Source organism: Amia ocellicauda, chromosome 16 (assembly GCF_036373705.1).
Source record: "Amia ocellicauda isolate fAmiCal2 chromosome 16, fAmiCal2.hap1, whole genome shotgun sequence".
NCBI classification, from domain to species: Eukaryota; Metazoa; Chordata; class Actinopteri; order Amiiformes; family Amiidae; genus Amia; species Amia ocellicauda.
This window is the reverse complement of record NC_089865.1, coordinates 19,348,181-19,373,754: the sequence shown is the minus strand read 5'-3', so window position 1 is coordinate 19,373,754 and position 25,574 is coordinate 19,348,181. Positions and strand designations below refer to the sequence as shown.

Below are 25,574 nucleotides of genomic sequence, written 5' to 3'. Positions count from 1 at the left end.
CGTGTGGTGTTTTCATTTTATATTATTTTATTTTATACCTTTGAGAACAAGCAACAAATAGAAGTGCCAAACTATAAAACAGTGGGCTATTCTCAGCCAGAGCACTTAACGTCACGGCGGAACAAACACAGGCGTAGGTGCAGCACAGTGGGAGACAGACAGTAAACCAGACAACACTAATAAAAATCAATAAATCATTATCTGTAAATAAACTGGGCTGACCAAAGTCGTTAAGTCTGTCTCCCAGCATCCCCCGCGGGAGCACCTGCATAACAATGACCCTGGGCGGCTATGGGTGTCTATGACCGCCACTCTTTAATTACCGACTATAATAACTGAATTTAAAATATACGTTTTTACTCAAATTCTGCAACACCTTCAAGCGTTCATTGCTTAAAATGTTGACTGTTATTAGTTTCAGTTAAATAATGAAGTGAGCATTAATTAGGCAGCAACTTTTTTTTAGTGTAGATATCATCATTTTATATATATATATATATATTTTAATGTTTAGGGAAATAATGGGTTCGGAACACATAGTGTGTAAATAAACGTGTGTGAACAGAAACCACAAAGATTGCTTGCTGGAATCCTGTGGGTAATAAGCGAATATAGTTTCAATGATTTTCTATAATTGATTTTCATAAATGATCACAGTGATCAGTTTTCAAACTAATACAGATGTTGTTGATAAGGGAGTCGTGCCCAGGGGCATCATGCAATCAGACCTCATACTCTAGAAACCTTTTCCCTCCTTTTAATATATTTCTGCATTTTTACTTCATTGGATGTCTGTATTATGATTTTAACAAGTAATCGATTTTATTCTTATGCTGGTCTACATCTACCTATTCAGTTTAATTCTTATTCCTGAATGGACGAATGTTGATTGTCTGCTATAATTAATCATACCAATTTAATAACATTTGATTTCAATATTGATTGACTGATAGTTCATATTATCTATATATCTATTCTGTTGCCTCTCTTGTATGGCACATATACTGGCTAAGGCTTAAAACCAAGGTGTACAATATGCATAGGCACATCATCATGGAAATGTTAATCATAAACACAAATAGTCATGGGGAGATTTACAGAAAGTACTTTGTACAAGGACTCCTTCAGATCGTGTCCCTGGTTAGTTTCAATTCACAGTCGCCGACAAAATTGGCACGGACTTTGTTTCGTTTTCTCCCAAATGTACAGGGAAACGAAACCTTTCCATTCAGTATATAAAAGATTTGTTAATGGAAACAAACATATAAGAAAATAGCGGGGAGTGCAGTTCTGTTCCCTGACAAGATGAGGTGATTGTCACTTACAGAAAGCATTTGGACTTAAGGTAATGATTTCAATTCAATTATATGCTTTTTAGATGTTCTGTTATTTGCACAAATGCAATGTTCACAAATGGTTCACAGAGGGTTATTCAATAACATTAACATACTCATAATGTTACTTAAATTGTTAAACGTTGAATTGTTTGCTTGGTTATTACTGTTATTAGTGTTGTTATTCTTAGTACTACTACTAGTAGTATAAGTCTTTAATTTATGTATATAGTGTCCAAATTATTGAAGAAAAACACGTTTGCTTGTTTTTTTATAATTAAGCAACAACCTAACTAACAGGAGAAATATTTAAAAATATAACTGTTTCTTAGGATCTCACTGATGAAGAATAATGTCCGACAGTGCAAGGAAGAGAAGGCAGTAAGTGGACGTTATGTTTTCTATTATAGCATTGCATTTTTATTCATATATATTTATATATGTTGTGTGCTTTTTGCTTATTCTGTGGTATGTTGCTTTGGATGGGTGTGTTTTGGTGCATATTATGTCCGCACATACCTGTTAATTATTCTCATTACTGAGTTTTATGGTGTTTAATAATTCGCTTTTTATATTGTCACTGCCAATAGAGCGTGCTACAATATAATATATTGCTCCGTGGATAATCAAATTAACAAATTATCTGTTTAGCTTTTTACCTATGACACCTGTCTTTAAAAAAATAATGAACACACTCCCAAATATATTAAAGGACATACAGTACTGTGCTATGTACTAAGTACTAAGTTTTAGGCAGGTGTGAAAAAATGCTGTAAAGTAAGAATGCTTTCAAAAATAGACATGTTAATACATTACATTTATCAATTAACTAAATGCAAAGTGAGTGAACAGAGGAAAAATCTACATCAAATCCATATTTGGTGTGACCACCCTTTGCCTTCAAAACTGCATCAATTCTTCTAGGTACACTTGCACACAGTTTTTGGAGAATCGGCAGGTAGGTTGACCCAAACATCTTGGAGAACTAACCACAGTTCTTCTGTGGATTTAGGCAGCCTCAGTTTCTTCTCTCTCTTCATGTAATCCCAGACAGACTCGATGATATTGAGATCAGGGCTCTGTGGGGGCCATACCATCACTTCCAGGACTCCTTGTTCTTCTTTACGTTGAAGATAGTTCTTAATGATTTTCGCTGTATGTTTGGGGTCGTTCTCATGCTGCAGAATAAATTTGGGGCCAATCAGATGCCTCCCTGATGGTACTGCATGATGGATAAGTATCTGCCTGTACTTCTCAGCATTGAGGAGACCATTCATTCTGACCAAATCCCCAACTCCATTTGCAGAAATGCAGCTCCAAACTTGCAAGGAACCTCCACCATGCTTCACTGTTGCCTGCAGACACTCATTCGTGTACCGCTCTCCAGCCCTTCAGCGAACAAACTGCCTTCTGCTACAGCCAATATTTCAAATTTTGACTGCTGCCATTTTTCTGCACCCCAGTTCCTTGTGTTTTCATGCATAGTTGAGTTGCTTGGCCTTGTTGCCATGTCGGAGGTATGGCTTTTTGGCAGCAGGTCTTCCATGAAGGCCACTTCTGACCAGACTTCTCCGGACAGTAGATGGGTGTACCAGGGTCCCACTGTTTTCTGCCAATTCTGAGCTGATGGCACTGCTGGACATCTTCCGATTGTGAAGGGAAGTAAGCATGATGTGTCTTTCATCTGCTGCAGTAAGTTTCCTTGGCCGACCACTGCGTCTATGGTCCTCAACGTTGCCCGTTTCTTTGTGCTTCATGAAAAGAGCTTGGACAGCACATCTGGAAACCCCTGTCTGCCTTGAAATGTCTGCCTGGGAGAGACCTTGCTGACGTAGTGTAACTACCTTGTGTCTTGTTGCTGTGCTCGGTCTTGCCATGGTGTATGACTTTTGACAGTAAACTGTCTTCAGCAATCTCACCTTGTGAGCTGAGTTTGGCTCTTCCTCACCCAGTTTTATTCCTCCTACACAGCTATTTCTGTTTCAGTTATTGATTATGTTTCAACCTACAAATAGAATTGATGATCATTAGCACCTGTTTGGTATAATTGTTTAATCATACACCTGACTATATGCCTACAAAATCCCTGACTTTGTGCAAGTGTACCTAGAAGAATTGATGCTGTTTTGAAGACAAAGGGTGGTCACACCAAATACAGATTTGATTTAGATTTTTCTTCAATTCATTCACTTTGCATTTACTTAATTGGTAAATATAATCTATTAACATGTGTATTTTTGAAAGCGTTCTTACTTTACAGCATTTTTCCACACCTGACTAAAACTTTTGCACAGTACTGTAAAAATTATCAGTTTACAGCTTTGATATATTGTATTCTTGTTATTGTAGACCACATTATTATTAGATTAACTGAAGGTCATGTGAGCAGTAATTCTATTAAATAACCACATACAAATACATTTAAAATATAAAATGTATTCGCTCTTATTATTAAGATTCTGTGGGTTTAAAATGTCTGCCCTGCTCCTTGAGAGTAATGCAACCCAAGGAGAGTTCAGGTAATGTGATGAGTAAGTCTTCACTGATCTGGACCATTACAGGGGCCACTAAAACATGTCACTATTACCCTCAGACATTGGCCTTTCAGTAAATTGAATGTTGCAAAAGCAGAATAACAGGGTGAGAATGAATGAATGACCAAACTGTAAAATGACCATAGAAAAGTCTCAAGCACCATTCACACTGAAATGCCAGAAAATTGCAGGCAACATTTGCCTGCTTTTTTCCTGTTGCCCTCCATTCACATTGGCTTTGAATGGCAGAAGATTGCCGGCAAGGACCCATTCACACAGAAAACAGAGATTGCTGGCAAGATCGCTGTGGCCATGGAACGAGACACTACAGAAGCCGGTGGATTTGAGAGAGGAGACACGGGCCGATATTTTGGACGTGTTTGTACAAGTTTCGAATACATTCAATAAACTGCAACATTATTGGCTGAAAATATATTATGTGAGGCTGGATTTGTATTGGTTAAAATAGACGTGTCTGCTCCTGTTGGCTAGAAAGACTGAAGTGGGTTGGCACAGTGCATGATTGACAGTTGGTATGGAAGTTGGTCTGCTTGTCTGGAAGTTCAGTGGTTTGTTTGGAAGTTTGTCTGTTTATATGAATGAATAGCCAAATTAATTAATTACATAGTTGATAAAGTAACGTATGTTATTATGGATTAATTGACACAGGAATCGGACAAATTAATCAGTTACTTGACAGATGCCTGGATGAATGTACTACCGTATGGCCAAACTGCCTGCTGAATGGCCAAAATGATTAATTTCATAATGAATAACCAAATTGATGGATGAACACTTTTGGAACAAACGGCGTTCCATACTGTAGTATAACAGCCCCAATACGCTTGAAAAATTGACATTTTTTTTTCTGTTTTTCTTGTTAAGGAACAGGTTTGGTGCCACTTCGCCACCATTCATTGACTATCTCAAAGATATTCTGCGAAGGTATCCTGATGGTGGGCAAATACTAAAGGTTAGTTATTGTTGTGAGCATATTGTCACTTTCCATGAAGTACAATGCTAATTCTCATTGAATGTTATTCTGCTCCATTGATTACTAAAGGTTTGCAGTCAAATATTTGCCAACCCCCTGTTTAAATGCAGTTCAATCAAGGATTAACAATATTCCAAATTGAAAACAACTTTATCTATGCAAATATTTACAAATGCTGATATCTGCCTATTTAAATACTGTGTGTTTATCTGGTGAGCTTCGGTATCAAAATGCCCAAGAGATTGTGATGTAATCTGGGCAGGTTCAGACCTGCTCAGTCACTTTCAATTGGTCATCAGCAGGAGTGTCGCTAGACTTCAAGCCCCCCTGTATTTTCTCTCAGCCCCCCTAAAAATAATACGATTATGAAGTAACGGCGTGGTCAAACAGTCCGACAAAACACCGTCAGCTGCCCTTTGTATTTTCTCTCAGTCCCCTAAAAATAATACAACAAAATAATCAAAAAATGAAGAAGTAACTCCACAAAACACTGTCAGCAAGCCACCCCCTCCCCGCTCTTACACCAGAAAAAAACACCGTCAGCACCCAGTGTTCTGTGTCTCCTGTCTAAACATACCAACCATAGCTCCAAACTTGATACCCAGACGATATTAATTATCAGCTCTAAGTTCTTTGATGGACATTATAAATATACTTTACACAATCAAAGCCCTCTAGAAGTGAGATTGGTAACCTGTGGTGTTTATGGTTTTGCTGTGCCTGAGCAGGAGCTAATACAGAATGCGGACGATGCCTGCGCCACAGAGATGGTGTTTATCTTTGACGAGAGGAACTATGGCACTGAGACCCTTTGGAGTGAAGACCTTAAGAAATACCAAGGTATCTGTTCTGCATATCAGATAATATTCATGCAAAATCAGCATTCTTGATGGGCCTACAGGTCTACTTTGCCTCCATTTCCACTTGTCATATCCGCATTGTAGGTGAGTCGCCTGGAGCCAATTTCCTGGCTTCCCAGTTCTTGATGAGAGCTTGTTGGCTTAGTCCTCCTCTTTCTCCTACTCTCCCTCCTTGGAGCTTGATGTAGCACTTTCCAAGGCCCATTGTGAGCATCTATTCCTCCCTGCTTTCCCATTTCAGTTTAATTGTATTTTTCAGTAGAGCCTGGCCTGTCGTCCTGCTCCTGATGTTTGACTGGTGCTAAGCAGGTCTTTTGGCCCCTGCCTCCATTGTGTTTGTTTTCCATTCCAGTAGTGTGTGACCTTTGACCCACTCCTGGGTTGATATTGTGGTTGTGTGTAGGTCTCTGTTGTATCTTCTAATTCGGTAGAGTTTCCCCCTGTGGCCCCTGCTCCTGTTTTACTGTGGTTGGCATGTGGGTCCCTGCCTCTATTTTTTCTATTACTGTAAATTGAGGCCTCATCTCCAAGCAATCTGTGGGCTCTGGGCCGGCCTCCCTCATGTCGACTGTGTATTCTGTACCCCATTACGCTTTGCGTGTTATTCTCAACTTGAAAGATAATGATAGGTTGTGAATGCAACCAGGGTTGTCTGAGAAAGAGAATATTACACAAAGACTGTGGGGTCGCATGTGAGCTTTGGCAAAAAGAGGCAGTTTTGCATTTCATTGTAATAGTTAAAGCAGGGGGGGGTGTCTACCTGAGTGACAACACACAGCGGCCCATTGGCAGCTTTGTTAGACAAAGTGTTAAGGAGTTCCCACGATAACAATATCCCCCTTTGGGTAATATTCTCTTCCACAAATAACCATGGCTGCATTTGTAATCTATTGTTACACTTCTGTAAGGGAATAAAGGTAACATGTATACATATATAATTTTTTAATCCATGTATGAGGTATTTCTGTTTCTGTAATCTCCTGGTTTTTAAACAGCTTTTGTAACCCTCTCGTTCTCACAGGTCCTGCTATGTATGCCTATAACAATTCCATCTTTTCCGAAGATGACTGGCGAGGCATACAGACCACTGGCAGAAGTGTCAAACGCAATGATCCCAATAAAGTTGGCCGGTTTGGAATTGGATTCAATTCTGTCTACCATATTACAGGTAATCGTCCTATACAGACGTGCTCAAATTTGTTGGTACCCCTCCACAAAAAACAATGAATGTGTCACTGAGTGGAAGTTACTCCACTTGGACGTAAAACTAGTATGCAAGCACGACTACGCCACATAGCGATTATCCACAAGCGCTAGGACCCGCCGAGAGGTGGTCAATTCCCCAAATATGTCCGGTCTACACAAACTACCTCTTAACTCTCCCTTTGATTTGGGTTCTTTAAATTGGGGGTTCACAAGCCAGGAACACACCACAGATCACACAGGACAGTACCATTAATCAAATTTATTACAAAGGTATGTGTGAAAATCAGGCAGATTTCTTTAAACTAAAACACAAATAAAAGTTGTTGACTGTTTGTCTCTTCAGGCAGCACCAGGAGCTGGAATGGGGCAGGCAATAGTCCTAACAAAGTTAAAAGAGGGGCGGGGACAAACAAATCCAGCTTCTGCTCTTGTCCGGGGTTGATGATCCAAAGAAACCAGTGTCCATGTACAGTCCCAAGAATAAAATGGCCAAATTAAAAGGAAATAAAAACTCTCATTAAAAAGATAACTAAAAACCCAATGCCTTGTACTTTAAATAGTCAATTTGTGGCTAAAAAATACTAATAAGTCCACCAAATAGATTCATAGAGGTTAAAGTAAAATTATTGAAAAATAAAAGATCTTTAAAAAATACTAAAAACAAGGGATGCAAGTGGAAACATAAAAATGTAAAAGTAGCAATGTCCACAGATTCGTATTCAGTAAAACAATACTGTTGTTCAAAAAAAGAAACCTGCATGCAGTCCTTTCCCTGGATACTCTCGTCAGCGTTACAGCGGTCGTCTCAGCTCTCAACCTTTAGAGGCAATCACAGCAATCAAATGTTTTCTGTACCCCTCAATGAGACTTCTGCACATGTTAACAGGTAGTTTGGCCCACTCTTCCTCAGCAAACTGCTCCAGCTGTGTCAGGTTTGATGGGTGCCTTCTCTAGACTGCAAGTTTCAGCTCTTTCCATAGATGATCGATAGGATTCAGATCAGGACTCATAGAAGGCCACTTCAGAACAGTACAATGTTTTGTTCTTATCCATTCTTGGGTGCTTTTAGCTGTGTGTTTTGGGTCATTTTCCCGTTGGAGGACCCATGACTTGCTACTGAGACACAGCTTTCTGACACTGGGTAGTACATTTCGCTCCAGAATGCCTTGATAGTCTTGAGATTTCATTGTGCCCTGCACAGATTCATGGCACCCAAAACATAACCCATCCTCCTCCATGTTTCACTGTAGGTATGGTGTTCTTTTTGGCCAAAAAGCTTCAGTTTTGACTCATCTGTCCAAAGGACATTCTCCCAGAAGGATTGTGGCTTGTCAATATGCATTTTAGCAAATTCCAGTCTGGCTTTTTTATGTTTATTTCACATTAGTCTTTATGGGCCTTATTCCATGGAGGCCACTTTCACTCAAAAAGTGATGGTGTGATCAGAAACTGACATACTTTCACCTTGGAGTTCAACTTGTATCTCTTTGGCAGCTATCCTTGGTTCTTTTTCTGCCATTCGCACTATCCTTCTGAATTTTCTCTTGCGGCTGCGCCCAGGGAGGTTGGCTACAATTCGATGGACCTTCTTAATTAAATTTGCAACTGTTGTCACAGGAACATCAAGCTGATTGGAGATGGTCTTGTAGCCTTTACCTTTACCATGCTTGTCTATTATTTTCTTTCTGATCTCCTCAGACATCTCTCTCCTTTGCTTTCTCTGGTCTATGTTCAGTGTGGTGCACAAAATGATACCAAACAGCACAGTGACTACTTTCCTCCATTTAAATAGGCTGAATGACTGATTACAAAATTGGTGACTTGTGATACTAATTAAATAAACAAATTAGTTTGGAATATCACAGTAATCCAATTATTTATGATCTTTTCTAAGGGGTACGAACAAATGTGTCCAGGCCATTTTAGAATATCTTAGAATATCGTAGAATGAGCAATAATTCATCTCTTTTCACAGCTTCTTTGCTTTATTCTATGACATACCAAAGGCATGCAAGTATACATGATGCAATACCTTTTAATTTCATCACTTTTCAGGAGGAATGAAGCATTATTTCAATGAGCTGTAAGGGTACCAACACATTTGAGCACGTCTATAAGTAAATATACAATTAGGTTGAATTGCTTCAAGTTTGAATGTTTATTGAAGCTGAATTATTTTTTCTCTTAAGTTTTACAACATGTTTCATTAGGTCCATGTTTGAATTATTTTATAGGTGAAAGGTAATACGAGACTATTTTATTAATTGTAACTTAAATATCCCCCCATTCAAACAACCAAGGGGCTGTATTTACTTGAATGCTTCCCAAATAATGTTGAAAATGTATATAATCTTTTTAAATATAATCTTTTTTGTTTTTTGAGTAGATTGATTCTGTGAGGAAAAATTAAGAATAAATACATTTTGACTTATTAAGGACCATTTGATTTGATCATTTAGTCTAATGCTATTGCATTCAATTTTCTTCTCGTTGTGTGCCTAAAACATGTATTACTTTTTCCATTTACAGATATGCCATCTATATTCAGTGGGAAACATCTGGGGATGCTGGACCCTCAGGAGAAAATCTTTGGTGAAAAGCAGGGAGGTAACATATGGTCTCTTGATGAGAACGAAGATAGAGAAGAGTTGCTGAGTTTATGTGATCAAGTGCAGCCACTCCGAGATGTGCTAGGACAGTTCTGCACGCTGACATGGGAGGAAATGGTGAACAAAGAGAAGCACTTTCCTGGCACTCTGTTTAGGTTCCCTCTACGGATGGAACCCTCTGACATTTCTGAAACCCTATATGACTCTGAGAAAATGTTTAAACTCTTCAAGAGCTTCAGCGCTGATGCAGACATGAGTCTCCTGTTCTTGAGACACGTTACTTCAATCTCCTTGATTCACGTTGACTCCCAGGGCGCTGCCAACCTTCATCTCCAAGCAACCGCATCAATGCCCAGTGTGAGCAATATTGAGGGATCCACATGCTTAAAGGATATCTCTTACCAATGTTCGGATCAGCCTGAGAAAAGGTGCAAGTGGCTTGTGACGGTGTATTTTATGACAGAAGGACTTGTGCCTGACCTTGACATTCTTGCCGAGAAACTAAGCTTCTCTCCTCAGGTTGGCCTAGCGTTCCCATGGGATTGCGAGAAAACATTGAGCAACGGACGTCTGAGCTGTTTTTTGCCTCTCCCGAACAACGAACCCAACAAGACAGGCCTCCCCCTCCACTTAAATGCCTGCTTTGGCCTCACAGACAACAGGAGACACATTAAGTGGCAGGAGGAAGACCAGAAATATGACGAAGCAGCTCTGTGGAATGAGTTGTTAGTAGAGAAGGTCCTTCCTCTCGCCTATCACAAGATCATCCTGGATGCCATCGAGTTATCAAAACACTCGGTCTTTCCTGTCTCTTCTGTGTATAAACTCTGGCCAGATATCCATCAGATGAAATACAAAGAGAAGTGGCTGAATGTCGTAATGCAGATGCTCCAACCTCTCTTGGAGCTGAGCGTCCTGTATCTGGCAGGAGACGAGAAGCGGTGGGTGAGGCCTGCTGAGGCCTTGTTTTTACCCAACAACAACGGGGAGCCCTCCCTGATGAAAGCCATCGCTGCCTTCTTGATCAGGGAGGGAAAGCCTCTGGTCACCATTCCGACTCATGTTTCTGAAGCACTGCGCAGCGCTTTTGAAAGCCCCGAGTCATTGACCTTGGTGAGTCCCGCTTTGGTTCGGAACATCCTCCGGCAAAGCGACATGACTAGCCTATCCAGAGATGACAAACTGTTTTTACTTGAGTACGTTCTGAGTGATGGGTGCTACCCTGAGCTTCGAGGACTTCAGCTCCTGCCTCTGAGTGACGGGTCCTTTGAGTGCTTTACAGAAAATGGCTTTGCTCTGATCGAAAACCAGCAGTTTCCACGGTATGTTTTTTTTGTGTGTATTAGGGCTGGGCGGTATACCGTAAAAAACTATATACAGGTATTCATTTACGGACTGGTTTGGACATTTACTATAGCTTCATATCGGTATTTTAAAGTTTTCTATGCTAAATTGATTAATTTACTAATGACTGTGTTATTCAGTCATAGCATTCAGCTGCCAATGAACTTCATCGCGTTCGCATATCCCACAATTTGCTGCACCGGCTGCTTGAGACTGCGCAGTCTGACATGAGAGGCATCTGATCAAAGAACGCCGATACTGTTCCTGTAACGCACATTTTCGCAGATCTGCATGGCTCCACCAATGGGATTGGTTCTATACTGCAGATTTGCGCAGTTCTGCTACAAGAATGCTACAACGCCACGTTCTTGTAGCTACAAGTCGCCACAAGAACGCAACCACCTGTCTTCACAAACCCTGCAGAAATCAATGTAATTGGATGGCTTAATTTGTTATTATTTTTATATTATTTTCATAATTTATAATTATTATGCATCATAGATTTACTTTCTATTTTTTAAAATGATGTAATTATTTAATAAAGCATTGACAATGCTAAAGTGTCAATCTAGAATTCTATATCTATGGTTTTGACAGTGCTGTTCACAGCTTCATTGTGTAATGAAAGTTGACATTGGCAGTAGTAGTTTTCATTCACCTTAACACGTCCCTCTTGATTTCTGCATTTATCTTCTGTCTCACAGCCACAGCTCGCCTCCTGCAGCAGCTTCTCAGCTGCGCACATTTCTGTGAGTGGGGCTTAGTGGCATCAAGCAGAAACACTCAGGGAATGCACATCTCTGAATCTCTGTGCAGAGCTGCTTGGAATGAATGTTGCCTCAGCCAAAAATCAAAAATAAATTCCTTGTGCATTGCGTGTTAACATAAACAAGCAAACATGATAAATGAAGACGAGATGGAGAAGAAGAGTGTGGGTGACACTTCACAGCAAAGTGACCCCAGTGAATCTGTCCCGAATAAAGGTGCATCTTTGATAGTTTGGACATGATTTGTTTTCAAGACAACTGACACAGAACAGGGAAACGTAATTCAATGTCAGTTGTGTCCTATTATTTTTGCTTTACGAATAGTATAAAATGGCCATTAAAAAATATCGTCATACCGTCAAAAATTGAAAAATACCGTGATACTGTATTTTGGCCATATCGCCCAGCCCTAGTGTGTATTGTTTGTGTACCATACTATCATACAATAGCCCATGTGTTGCAACAACAACAGGGGGAGATACCTGCTGTCCCCCACTATGCTGTGCCCCAGTGACAAATGCATTGGAGAAATCATAAAACATGACAATAATAGATTAAGTTCAAACTAAAGGATTTCTAGGAGTCTTTTTTTAGATCAGTATGTGGTAATAAAAAGAAAAGGAAAAAATCTCCCATCACACATGACTATAGTAACCCCCTATCAATGACTGAGTATATAGATCATCCAGCTCAGAGGTTCCTGTCTTCTTCCTTTCAATATTTGCAGGGTTTAGGGCCTAATATGCTCCAGATTTCTGAATCTGTAATGCCCTACTAAGACTATGTATGTATTTTTCATGTTGTGAAATCTCTGTTCATTGGTAAAAAAAAAACTTTTTTATTGCCTGCAGCTGTTTGCTTCCTGGTTATGAAAGTCGTTTTGTGCCCAAGGATCTTAGAAGTAACATTCTTCAGCACTTGATGCAACTCCAGAGTACCAGTAAGCATTTGTTTGATTATTATATTTTACCTAGAGAAAATATTGTATTACTCAAATATTCACATCATTTACTAGCAACATTATTCATTGATTAATTTACTTGAATATGATTTGGTTACTATGGTTTCGTTGCTTATCAATGATATGATGTCATCTTTTAAACATCTACTGTGTTCGATTTAAACATGGTCAAAATTCCAAAATGCCAAGTCCTGTGACTGCCACTGTATAGATCTATGAGCAGTGTTTGCAATCAAATTAAATGTGTGTTAAATGCAGTTTCAAGTCCAGATTCTCTACAGATTATCAGTTGCTTTCTGTTTGAATGTATTTTCTTAGGAATGTTCAGAATATTCAACTTGGATGCCTCGGTTGTGACTGCACTTGCTATGAAGTCTCTTCCTAAACTGTGGCAAGAGTCTTCAGGTCATGTGACATGGGAGATTGGAAATATGCAGCATCCTCCCATGCAGTGGCTGCAACAGTTCTGGAACTTTCTCCGCTTGCATGAGGAACTGCACCCTTTTGTTGGTATGCCCCTAATACCTCTTGCTCCACTTCAAGATGACGCAGCTACTGTAACATTGGCTCGGCTGATGGATAAAACAACGCTAATGTGTCAGAAAAGCAAGCAAGCCAGCTTACCCGATGGAATTGCAGCAGTTATAAGTAAGACCGGTGGCACTCTTATCTCTATTAGGGACAAATGCCTCAAACACACAGATCTTGACATGTACATTCTGACCCCTTCACCAGCAAACATTCTGCAGCTGTTCCTGAGCTTAGAAACTGATGAAGTCATACATGGAATCACCATCTCAACCTTCCAGGAAAAAGAAAAATTGAAAAGCTACCTCTCAAATTTGGACTCTTTCACCCAGGATGTAAAACAGTTGCTTTTGAAGCTGCCCCTTTTCCAGCAAATGCCTTCACTTACATGCAGGACAGAGGAATTCCTTGCTGCTGGATCAAAGCAGGCAGTGATGCTGCATACTTTACCTGCCATTCCTGGTGACATTCTCATGCCCAAAGTCATCATAAAGTGTGAAACTAAAGCCGACCAGAGGATTCTGTCAATGCTGAACATCGACCTCCTGGATGTAGCTAAGGCAGCCATAATATTAGTCAGTGGAATTGAGAAGGATTTGTATGACATACACGAGACAGAGAAAATAATGTCTTGGATTCTAGAGAATGGCAGCTTCCTTTTCCATCAAGAACAAATCCTATATGGAAAATGTAGGAATTTGAGTTTCATTGTGACAAATGGAAGGGGACCCCAGACAGCTTCAAGCCTCTTTGATCCATGCAATGAAACATTTCAAGTTTTGTTTGAGTCAAAGTTCTTTCCACCGCCTGTGTTCACAAACACACCAAAGATGCTGGTAACCCTACGTCAACTTGGATTACAGTGTAAAGAAGAAGAGATCAGTCCAAGCGATGCTTTAATAGTTGCCAAGCAGATCAATAATTTGCAGTCCATTTGCCAGGAGGAAGCTTTCAGAAAAGCAGAAGCATTAATTAGAATTTGTAACCTCACAGATGTGCTTTCAAAATTTTCAGCACAACAGATTGGACAACTTGTGTGCATTGAATGGATCCCTTGCCATAGTCCAGGATTCAAGAATGAAAACCACAAAACACAAACTGTAGAATGTTTCTACAAGCCAGACGACTTGAGGGATTCAAAATACAAGAACATTGTAGGCTTTGTCATGCCAGTAACTGACAAACTCATTGAGAAAGCAAGCTCAAAACTTGGCCTTCTGCGCCTACCTCCTGCAGAAAAAGTATTTGAAAATCTGTCTTTTCTGACCACAATGGAACATGGACTTCACCCAGATACCGATGACCAGTTCAAAGAAATGTTACATTGCATGTATAAATATATGCAGACTAACATTTTACAGTTAAGAAACTTGATTGTAGACACAGATGAACCATGGGTATGGGTATATAATCAGTTTGTTTTTCCCCGTGACGTAGTGTTACGCTATCCCTCTGAGCTAGATCTCAGCTGTTACATTAAAAGGGTGCCAGAAGAATTTTTGAGATACACATCGTTGCTAAAAGTGTTCGGGGTGAAAGAATCATTTTCAAATGGAGAAATTGTTGACATACTTTATCGCATCAAACTTGAAATTGATGGAAGACATCGAAATTGTGGTTCTCCCTCTGAGCTCAAACTGCCAATTTCCATTCTCAACTGGATGCGGAAAAACAGGGTAGCTTTTTCAGAGGATCTTCCAATACCTGTTAGGCAAGGAAATGAAGGGGAATTCAACCTGCAGCCCTTATCATGCACTGTGTTTTGTGATATATCCAAGGAAGGCTTGGAAGACCTCAGAGAAGACAAAGAAGAATTTCATGTAATACACAAGGAAATCCCCCAAGCGACAGCACAGTGGTTGAATGTTCCCCTTCTCAGCACGAGGATACTGCATCCAGAATTAATAGGAATAGTACAGTGTGGGCAAATGGAACCAATTACTTTAAGAATCAAGAACATTCTTAAAGAGTACGATGAAGAGCACGACCTCTTCAAAGAGCTCATACAAAATGCTGAAGATGCTGGAGCTCAAATGTGTAATTTCATGGTGGATAACAGACAAAACTCAGATTCTTTGAACAGTCTCATAGACCCCAATATGTCCTCTTGTCATGGCCCATGCCTTTGGGCATTCAATAATGAACAATTCACAGAGGAAGACTGGTTACACATCACACAAATTGGCTCTGATTCCAAAGACAAGCAGGTAGAGAAAATTGGCAAGTTTGGCTTAGGCTTTAATGCAGTTTATCATGTCACTGATATTCCATCAATCCTGAGTGGCAAGCACCTGGTAATTTTTGACCCAAATGTCACTCACTTGAAAAAGCACATCTCAAGCAAAGGAAATCCCGGAATCAAGCTTGACTTGTTCAAGGAAAGGCTGTTGCGTAGGTTCCCTGGGCAGTTTAAACCCTACGAAGGAATTTATGGGTGTAATCTGGAAACTATCAGTAATCAGAAGTTATATGAGGGAACTCTCATTAAATTACCCTTTCGTACACAAGTAGAGGCCCAGACATCTGAAATCAGCAAAAAAGTGTACAGTGGAGAACATGTAAAGACCTTAGTGTGTCATTTAAAGCAATATTCTCAGATTCTTCTCCTGTTTCTAAAGAAGCTTTGCAAACTTTCCCTTGATTTTCTACCTGAGAGTGCCTCCACACCACCACAAGATGAGGAAATTAATATGATTGTGACTGTTACCAGAAACATTGTCAGCACCATTAGTATCCCTGATGATTTTCCCCTCAGAAAGATGCAGCGTAATTCTATTCAGTTCTTGGCAAAGCTGGATAAAAAGTGTGAAGAGGTTATTGATGGCCTTTTAGCAAATATTGTTGAGGTGTCAATGGAAGCTGAAAATGTTGAGCATGTTAAATACTGGCTCATTTATTCCTGCTTTGGCATGCACAGATCTCTGGAGTTGGCTGTAACTAAAGCAAGCCAACAGAACTTTTCTTTACCTGTTGGAAGTGTTGCTGTGCCACTACAGAAAGACCAGACTCTGAGGTACTGGGAACCTGACAAGAGCAAGTTGGATGGCAACGTGTTCTGTTTTCTCCCACTCTCAATTTCATCTGGCCTGCCAGTGCATGTCAATGGATCCTTTGCTGTAACATCAAATCGGAAGAGCCTTTGGGAAACGGGGGTGAAACATGAGTGGAACCAAGCTCTTATTGAAGACAGTGTGACTACTGCGTACATTACTGCACTGATAGTGCTCAAGAAAATGTATCAAGAGGGAAAACTCCAAAACTATGATTACTACACATTTTGGCCTGACAGAAAAGAAGTAAGAAAATCTTTTCAACCACTCATTAGTGCTTTCTACTCTGCAATTGCAGAGCCCTTGTTCGGCAAACCTATTGAGCTCTTTAGTGACGGGGAAAACTGGTGCTCGATAGACAATGCAACATTTTTACACCCAGAAATACAGAATAACAAAAAAGTTGGACCAATGGCATTACAAGCGTTTTGTAACAACCTAAAGAAACCTTGCTTAGCCATTCCTCTGCCACAGTGGGTCAGAGACAGCTTTCAGTCAACTAGGTGGGATAAGGCAATTCAAGACAAAACTTTTGGCTGGCTTCAGTTTTACAGAGAGATTGTATTTAACAACCTGAGCTCCATGGAAGCCAGTAGCAGGAATGCTCTTGTACTGCATGCTATTGACATGAATGATGAAGCTGTCGATGACCTACTGATGAGCCATGCTTGCATTCCCACACAGGGTGCCATGCAGCTTCAGTTCATTGGGAAGCTTGTGCATCCATTGGGGAAGGTTGCTTGCCTCTATGAAGTAGAGGAAGGCCGTTTCCTTGAAGGAACAGAAAAAGATTTTCTTTCACAAAAAAGGATCCTCAGACTGTTAGACCTTGGGATGCTGAATAACTCCCTTCCCCTGGCGGATTTAGCCGAGAGAGCCGAGACCATCTCAGAGATCTGGGAACAAGACAGAGTGAAAGCGTACAGGCGTGTTTGTTGCATCCTTGATCTGGCACATCATACTTTACATGAAGCTAAGTCTGACTGGGATGCTTTAAGAAATACACCTTTTATTCCTGCTTGTTGTCCATATGTCAGCAATGATAAAGAAATTGCCCTTCACAAGGCTGAAGAAGTGTATAGTTATGAGTATCAGAATCTGGTGAGCATGTCTGAGCCTACTGTAGACAAAGAACATTTGTCTCCATACCTCCATTCTTCCCATGTGGATAAGGTCCTAGACCACTTGGGAGTCCTCCATGAACCACCACTTGAAACAGTGCTTCTTCAGCTGCAGAGAGCATGTCTGCATTCTGAAGTATTTGAGGAAAACAGGCTCACATGCATTGCTAACCAGTGCTACAATTATTTGGAAATATTTTTAAAAAAGGAAACCAAATCTAAGATGGTGTTTGCCAGAGCACAACAATTTCCCTTTATCTTGATTGAAAACAAGTTTGTACATGTGGCAGCTGTGGCAAAGAATGTGTCCTTTGATGCAAGACCATACCTTTATGAACTTCCATGGGCCTTCTCCAAATTCACAAATCTCTGGAACTCTGTTGGCATTAAAGATCAGTTTACTTCACAAGAGTACATGTCAGTGCTGAAACAAATGGAAAATGCATATAAGGGAGCTGTTCTTTCAGCTTGTGATCTTGACATCTCTCTCCAGATTGTGAATGTGTTACATGAGTTCCTTGACAACCACTTTAAAGAATATCTCCTGCCAGATAAAAGTGGTGTGTTACGTCCTTCCAGCAAACTGAATTACAATGACACTCCTTGGTTGCCTGTCGCAGAAGGTGTAATTCTGTGCCATGATCGCATTTCCCGTTCCACCGCACTGTGCTTGAAGGTGAGGACAACATGTCATCACACGTTACAGAATCACCTAGTCCCTGGCTATTCACCCTTTGCCATGGAATTTGGACAACGTGAAAAGCTGACCGTCCGAATAAAGAATATAATTGCAGCTTATCCTTCCAAGAAGGATATACTAAAAGAGCTCATACAAAATGCAGATGATGCCCAAGCAACGGAGATTCACTTTGTTTGGGATGGTAGGAGCCACAAAACAACTAAAACATTTGGAGAAAAATGGAATCCACTACAAGGCCCTGCACTATGTGTGTACAACAATACAGTGTTTTCTGATACAGACTTGAAAGGCATTCAGCAACTAGGTGAAGGAGGGAAAAAAAGTGCTTCAGGGACAACTGGGAAATACGGACTTGGATTTAACTCTGTTTATCATCTTACAGACTGCCCCGCTATTCTGACAGGAGACAAATGGCTTTGCATTTCTGATCCCCATCTGAAGTATGTGGATAATGGGACAGAGATGTGTCCTGGCAGCAAGTATTCCCTGCAACCAGAATTCATAGAAACATTTGTGGATGTTTACAATACTTTCCTACCAACTTTCTTCGACCTTGATCAGGGAACCATGTTTAGGCTGCCAATAAGGACAAACGAAATGGCTGGGACCTCAGAAATATCCAACAAAGAAGTAACCCTCATTGACATTAGAGAGCTTCTGCAAGCACTTCAGAAGGACCCTGAAGATTTGATTCTCTTTCTGCGGCACATTAAAAAAATCGAATTCCAACAGTACAGCTCTGCTACTGAGCTGCAGAACCTGTTCAGTGTTGAGATAAAGCTACCAGAAGACAGCAGCACCAAAAAAGTTTCTTTTCAGAATCATGTTCTGAGCAGTCTGACTTCACAGTCTACCGCTGAGCCTATAGGCCCCTTCCAGGTGATCTATCCCATGGAGGTTTTATCATCAGGTAAAAAACCCAGCCAATGGATCATGGCAGAGAAATGTGGCTCATCAAGTAAAACTTGTAGTGGTCGCACAAACGTTCCTTGTGGAGCTGTCGCAGCATGTGTGAATGGTCATATTAAAGGGAAAGCTTTCTGTGGCCTGCCTTTACCAGGTGAAACAGGCCTCCCAGTTCACGTTAATGGCAATTTTGAAGTGGACTTTTCCAGAAGGGACTTGTGGAAAGAAGATGGCAGGAGCATGAAAACAAATTGGAACGAACTGCTCAAACTGGAAATCATTGCACCTTTGTATGCTGACCTGTTGAATTACATTCGAGCCAGCTGTATCAAAGGCAGTCAGTCATCACTGGATTTTCTATGTCATGAACTAGAGCTTCGTTATTTAAACTTTTTCCCTCATGTTTCAGACAGTGTATCCCAAGAGTGGCAAGGACTGATCCAGGAGCTTTACAAGTCCATCCACAAAAGAGGACTTTCTGTGATTCCAGTCTTGCATACATCCATCCGTAAATGTTTCAAGCACATATTAAAACAATACACAGTCAGCTGGTCTACAACTTCTAATGCAGAACCAACTGAAGCACCCCATTTTACCCCCAGAGGCAGTAAAAGATTTCTTGAGATTTTAGAGGACATTGGAATTAACTTGGTCCCTTATTCATGTTGCATACTTGACATGTTCAACAGCTTCAAAAGAGCAGGTGTTGAAGTCTTGGCCCTTAACCCCAAGGCAGTAAGGAACTATCTGAAGAAAAAGCCTCTGAATGATCCCAGACGATCGGGAAACAGCTTACCTCTGCCAATCAGCCAGACGCTGGTCAAAAATAAATTGAGATGTAAAACACTTGTGGATTATTGTCTTAGTGACATTAATAAGACAAATTCCAGTTCTTTAAGTGGATTACCTCTACTTCTTACTCATGATCAGGTGCTGAGGTCTTTTCAAACCGACTCCCCCAAATTCTTTTCAAGATTTGTCATTCTGTTTCAAGGGCTAGAGGAGAACTTTGCAGAGGACAGCCTTTACCTCAAGCATTTTGAAGTACTACATGAAGCCAAAGTTCTGAAAGAGTTAAACATTCCTGTTTCTACATCCTATCTGAAAGAAATACTGCAACGCCACCTTCAGGATTGTGCGGTTGATCCACAGACTGCATTACACATTCCAGATAAGAATCTGTGGTCCTGGCTAAAACTGTTGTGGCAATACATTGACGATCAAGTCTGCTCTACAGATACAAAGGATAGCAAAAAAAACAAGGCATTCAGTGATGCAAAATTGCTGTTTTCTGATTCTCCCATCATCCCTGTCCTATGCCCAAGTCAAAATGGCAAACATTTGTTGGCAACAGTGAAGGCTTTGTCAATTGTTGTTTTCGAGTCCATTGATCAAGTCATTTCTATTCTTTTCAAACTTGGTTTTGTCAGATTAGATACCACATTCTTCACCCCTGAGCTTCTTTATTGTCACATTAAGCCTGAACTACTAGATGAAACCAACAGATGTGCAGTTTTGGAACAGCTACACCCACCACAAAATGTACAGTTTGATCTGCTTAGTGAATGTGACTTTAATGCTCTCCTTATGTTTTTCCATGCCGGAATAAATTCCACCAGTAACAGAGACACCTACATCAGGAAGCTCAAGTCATTGCCGCTGTTTGAGCCTGTGCAAGGGGGTCGTCAGAGGATAGACAGGTACAGAAATGTGTTAATCTTAAACACTGATCTGCTGCACACATTTCCAGATTTGTACCTCATTGACGATAACTCAGTATTTCTCAAATACAACTCGATAAACCTGCATCTATCAACAGCCATGGATATCACCGTTCTCAATGATGTCGAATTCTATGTCAAATTCATTCTTCCTTCCCTGGGCAGGCTTACTGAAGATCAGACACTCGATACTGTTCGGATGCTGCTGGAAATACAGAAATATCCAGACTACATGCAATACAAAGATCCTATCATCTCCTGTCTGAGAAAGGTGAGGTTCATAAGGAATGTGAACGGCGAACTTCAGGATGCATCCTATTTCTATGACAAGGAAGTAGAGTTTTATCAGCTCATGCTCCCCCAGGAGCGATTCATCCCTGCAACTTTTTGGAACCTAATAGGATACAAACCTCACAAAGTTAAAAGGCTACTGAAGGATCTGGGCCTGAAGCACACTGTCTCAGAGGAGGAATTGCTACATTTTGCACACCAAATTGAAAATGAGGTGAAAGGGAATGTTTGTTTGGGACAGTTACAGCTAAAATCTGCTGCACTTCTCGAGCACCTTGGCAATAAAAAACAGGAGGAGCTGCAAGCCGTTTTTTTGAAAAGGCTATCAACTATTAAATTTGTCTTTCCCAAGAAAATACAAGACGAACTGTGCAAATTCCACAGGCCCTTTGCAGGAGGACGGGATGTTGTTGCAATATGTGGATCACTTATTAAAGGAGATCCAAATCATGAACTTTTAATATGGACCACGGTACCCATATTACCATTAGAGAACAGCAATGAAAATTATTTAAAGATACTGAAGTCTGCTGGTGCTGTCAGTCAACCACCTACTGCACATGTAATTGAGAATCTGACAAATATCTGTCAAGCACCGTGTCAGGCTTGTGATGTAATACAAACTAGATGCAAAGTCCTTAGGTTTTCCTATGGTTACTTGCAAACAGTGGAGTTTGATCCTAAGCCTTTGTCTGACATTTCTCTTGTTCTGGTGGAAGGAGGTGCTACCCTGGTTAAACCAAGCTGTACAGTTCTGACTGTTAGGGATGATACAGAGTTCAGGCCTTACTTGTATAAACTCCCTCCCAAGCTAGCTTTGTATGAGGAATTCTTTTGTAAAGTAGGTGTAGCAGAAACACCTTCTTCTAGGCACTACAGCCGCCTTCTACAAGATGTTCATGAAGACACCTCTGATAAGCAGAAACTGAATGCAAACCAGATTAAAGCTGTTACGCGAACTGTGGAACATCTTTTCCTCCTGTTGAAGGAGAAACCCGAGGAGCGGAAACTGCCTCACCTCCAACCTTTATATTTGCCAGCAACAGATGACAGATTGCATGCGTCAGACTCCCTGTATTTCAATGACACTGCTTTCCCTTCTGCAAGATGTGAACCACCCTTGGGAAAGAAAGTGAAACTCCTTGAGAAACTTGTAAAGTGTTACCTTGGTCATGACCTCTATGAACATCAGAAGCTACTTCAGCTGCTGCCACTTCAGGTCCGTCCCAAAATGTTTTCACAAGTGATAACAGAAGATCTCTTGGAATCCAGTCTGAGGCTGTGTGAATATGGAGAACACTGTAGGTTTAGGGGCTATTTTCTTAGTCGTTTGTCTTCCTCTTACTTTCAGTATGGCCTCATCTGTTTGATTCGAAGAAAAACGAGTGGCAAGGTGTCTGAAAGTGATGCTGTCAAATTGTGTGAAGATACATTTTCCAAAATTCAGATGAACTGCTGCGAGAGACTTGAAACAACACTTTTATTCAATTCTGAGCCCCTCCCTGAAACTAGTGCTGTGAAGCTGGTATGTCTGAAAAGAAACCCACAGGGTTGTGTCTTTTACCTGGAACACAATGAAGAGTTGAACGTGAGAGCAATTACTCAAATAAATGGGCATCTATTGAGGGAGATAAATTCCCTCTTGAACAATGTCCTGAACCTGGATACAGTCCATATTCTTGGAGAACTGCTGGTGTGTGAGAATTTAGAAAGTGTAGTGCAGGTTTTACAAGACAATGGTATACATGACTGCAAAGTGAAAGAAAATGAACAAAGTGGCCTTCCAAAGCCAGGCAGTCTTATTCCTGATGAATGGATTCACGCCCTTGACATGGATTTTCTTAATAACTTTGAAAAAGGAGAGTACGTTGGCTTCAAGAGTCCCTCACCTGATGAAGTTTATTGCTATGCAGTAGTTGTGGATCGCCTGAATACCATAACAAGCCAAGGAGAGCCAGCTTCTCAAAGATACAAAATAGATATAGGGACAGCTGAGTTTGTTGTAGTAAGTTCACTTGACCTTCATCAGATCAAGAGGCCAAAGAGAGCTCAGTCTGCTGAAAGCACATGCAGGGATCTTGTTCTTTCCGATTGCCCAATAGATCCTACACCAGGGCCAACCAGAACCCCAAGAAAATCTCTACAGGAGATCAAAAAAGAAGTTGACGAGTGCCTGAGACAGGTATGGGATCTGCCCGAGGAGGAGAGACGTAAAGCCATCAGACGTCTCTACTTGAAGTGGCATCCAGACAAATACACAGAGTGTGTCAGCCTTGCCACAAAGGTCAGCCAGTACATACAACAGAGGGTCAAGGACCTGGAAGAAGGTCGGTTGATGACTACAAGTGGATTTGAAAGTGCCAGAGCTAATTGGAATCAGAGCTATGGAGGATTTTATCAGCAGTGGGACAGGGAAGCCTCGCGTCATCAGAGAGGGAGGGCCAGGTTCTACCAGAACTTTCCTTCTCAGGATTACAACTTCTGGACTTTCCACGGAGGGGAGCGGTCCCAGCAGCCCTCTCCGGAAGCAAAGCGCTGGTTCAGGCAAGCACAGTGTGACCTCGCTGCTGCGTCACATGACAGCGGGGGTAAAGCGTCAGAGTGGTTCTTCTTCAAGGTACACCAAGCTGTGGAAAAGGCCCTAATTGCTGTAAAATACAAGAAAACTGGACAGCAACCAACAAACTGCACTATTGGCAATCTTGGCCAACAAGTGGCACAGTACAGCACCAAGCTCAGCACTTTACCTACCATAGTGAACAGATTAAAGGAGTTCGGTGTTCATCCCAAAAAGACGCAGTATCCCAATTACTATCCTTTGCCACTAATTCCAAATGATCAGTTCAGTCCTCAAAATGAAAATCTCGTTTTGGAATTGGCAACTGAGCTTTTAAGAAAAACACAGGCATATATTTCTGATTAAAATTCCAATGAGTAACAATTACTTGAACTACAATTTAAATAGTTGAGGATTATACCTGAATGTGATCAACTGAAACAATTGGTTATGACTTATGTTGAATCTAGCACTACCAGATACCTTACCTTTTATTAATCATTTATTATGATGCCTGAAAATATTTTGTAGAGTACACTAGGAAATTATTTTTGTATTAATCTTGTTAATTTGTTTTTCTTTTGTTTTTTTACTTACCTTAAACTGGATTTTGTCCATTTGTATGATTGTCACATTTCTTGGTATTTTTTCATCACATATATATTGCACACGTTCTATATCACATAGATAGACAATTAGATATAGCCTACATATACTAGATTTGTATTCCCTTATGCATTATCTAAGTATATTTTTTATTGGATACTACAATTGCATGTGTATTATTTTGAAATTTCAGTATATATTTTTAAGAAAAACTTACATTGAGAGTTCAGTAAGGTTAGTAAAGATGCATAGCTTTGTAATCTGTTTTTGGTGTTTATGACTGCAATAAATTGATTGTATGATTTGAGATAACAGCATAATTCTAGCTTTATTTTAAAGTCACAATTGAGGATTATATACTTTGGGTTTAATTATTTTACATGTATTTACATTTCTGTTTGAAATATGCCTGAAATAAACCAGTGCCTTAAAATTGTTAAAGCTTCAGTAGTATGACTATTTATTTGTGAAAATGTTTTTAACTTAAACCGGATTTTGTTCTGGTCCTTTTTTTACTGTCACATTATTATAATTATTGATTGAATTAATGAATACATACATACATGTTAACAACCTACAATAATGCAATGGCATCTGTGTATTTTTTGCTAGACCTAAATAAAATGTAACATTTGTGCTTTGGCTTAGCAAGTTAGTTGCTTATCACTTATAACTGTATATTCATATATTAAAAGCTACATACATAACAGTATGTGCTGTATTTAAAGAAGGCTTATCAATCTGTTTTTACATTTATTTGATGCAGAACCATCATGTTTAGTGTTTCCCAGGCTATGGATATGACATGGACCAGGGACTCCAGTGCCAGAGCACTGCCATCCAATAGGTTTTATTGCTCTCCCTGAATCATCCACACTGTCCAAACTGTCAGACTAGATCAGCCAAATAAAAGTCTCGGGACAAAAGACACGCATGTAATAGCAACCTTGGCAATCCTTTTGGCAGAAATACTGAGGAATTACTTTGCAATTCCTGCCACAGAGCAGGTAGATGGGTCTCCGTCAGCTCTGCCCGATTTTCTATTCCAGTTCATCCCAGAAGTGTTCTATGGATTTGTAATGTCTTCTGTCTCATTCTCCATGAATTACTGAGTTACATTCCCCTTTTTGTGACACTCCGTTGTTGTGTTCCTAGATTAGATTCCCTCAATGTTGGCAGTTCTTGACCAGAATATTCAAAATACTATTGCTCGGGATGCCCTCCCTACAGCCTCTACACAAAGCATTAACGATGTGGAACAACCACCTGAAGCCTGGTGGAAAACCTCTCTCAGCTTTAAGTGCTCATCTGTGCACGAGTCCGGGGGTGTCCTATGGCAACCCTGCATTCACCTGTCCTGTCTAGCTCTTCCTAAGAAGAATGAATGCAATCACTGGCTTTTCTGTTTGTTTTTAAACAGTATATGCGCATTGTGCATTATTTGCATTATCTGGGTCACGCTAAAAACTCTGGTGGAAAGACCGA

General features: G+C 40.4%; 1 protein-coding gene across 1 annotated transcript; it reads left to right on the top strand.

The window, feature by feature from the left end:
- Positions 1-1,252: 1,252 nt before the first annotated feature.
- Positions 1,253-24,530, top strand: sacs2 (sacsin molecular chaperone 2). Its single transcript, XM_066687602.1, has 8 exons — positions 1,253-1,345; positions 1,667-1,715; positions 4,754-4,841; positions 5,591-5,702; positions 6,744-6,890; positions 9,458-10,859; positions 12,500-12,588; positions 12,928-24,530. Exons 2-8 carry the CDS (start codon positions 1,687-1,689, stop codon positions 23,847-23,849), a joined length of 12,789 nt encoding a protein of 4,262 aa, XP_066543699.1. The 5' UTR covers positions 1,253-1,345; positions 1,667-1,686; the 3' UTR covers positions 23,850-24,530.
- The last annotated feature ends 1,044 nt before the right edge of the window (positions 24,531-25,574 follow it).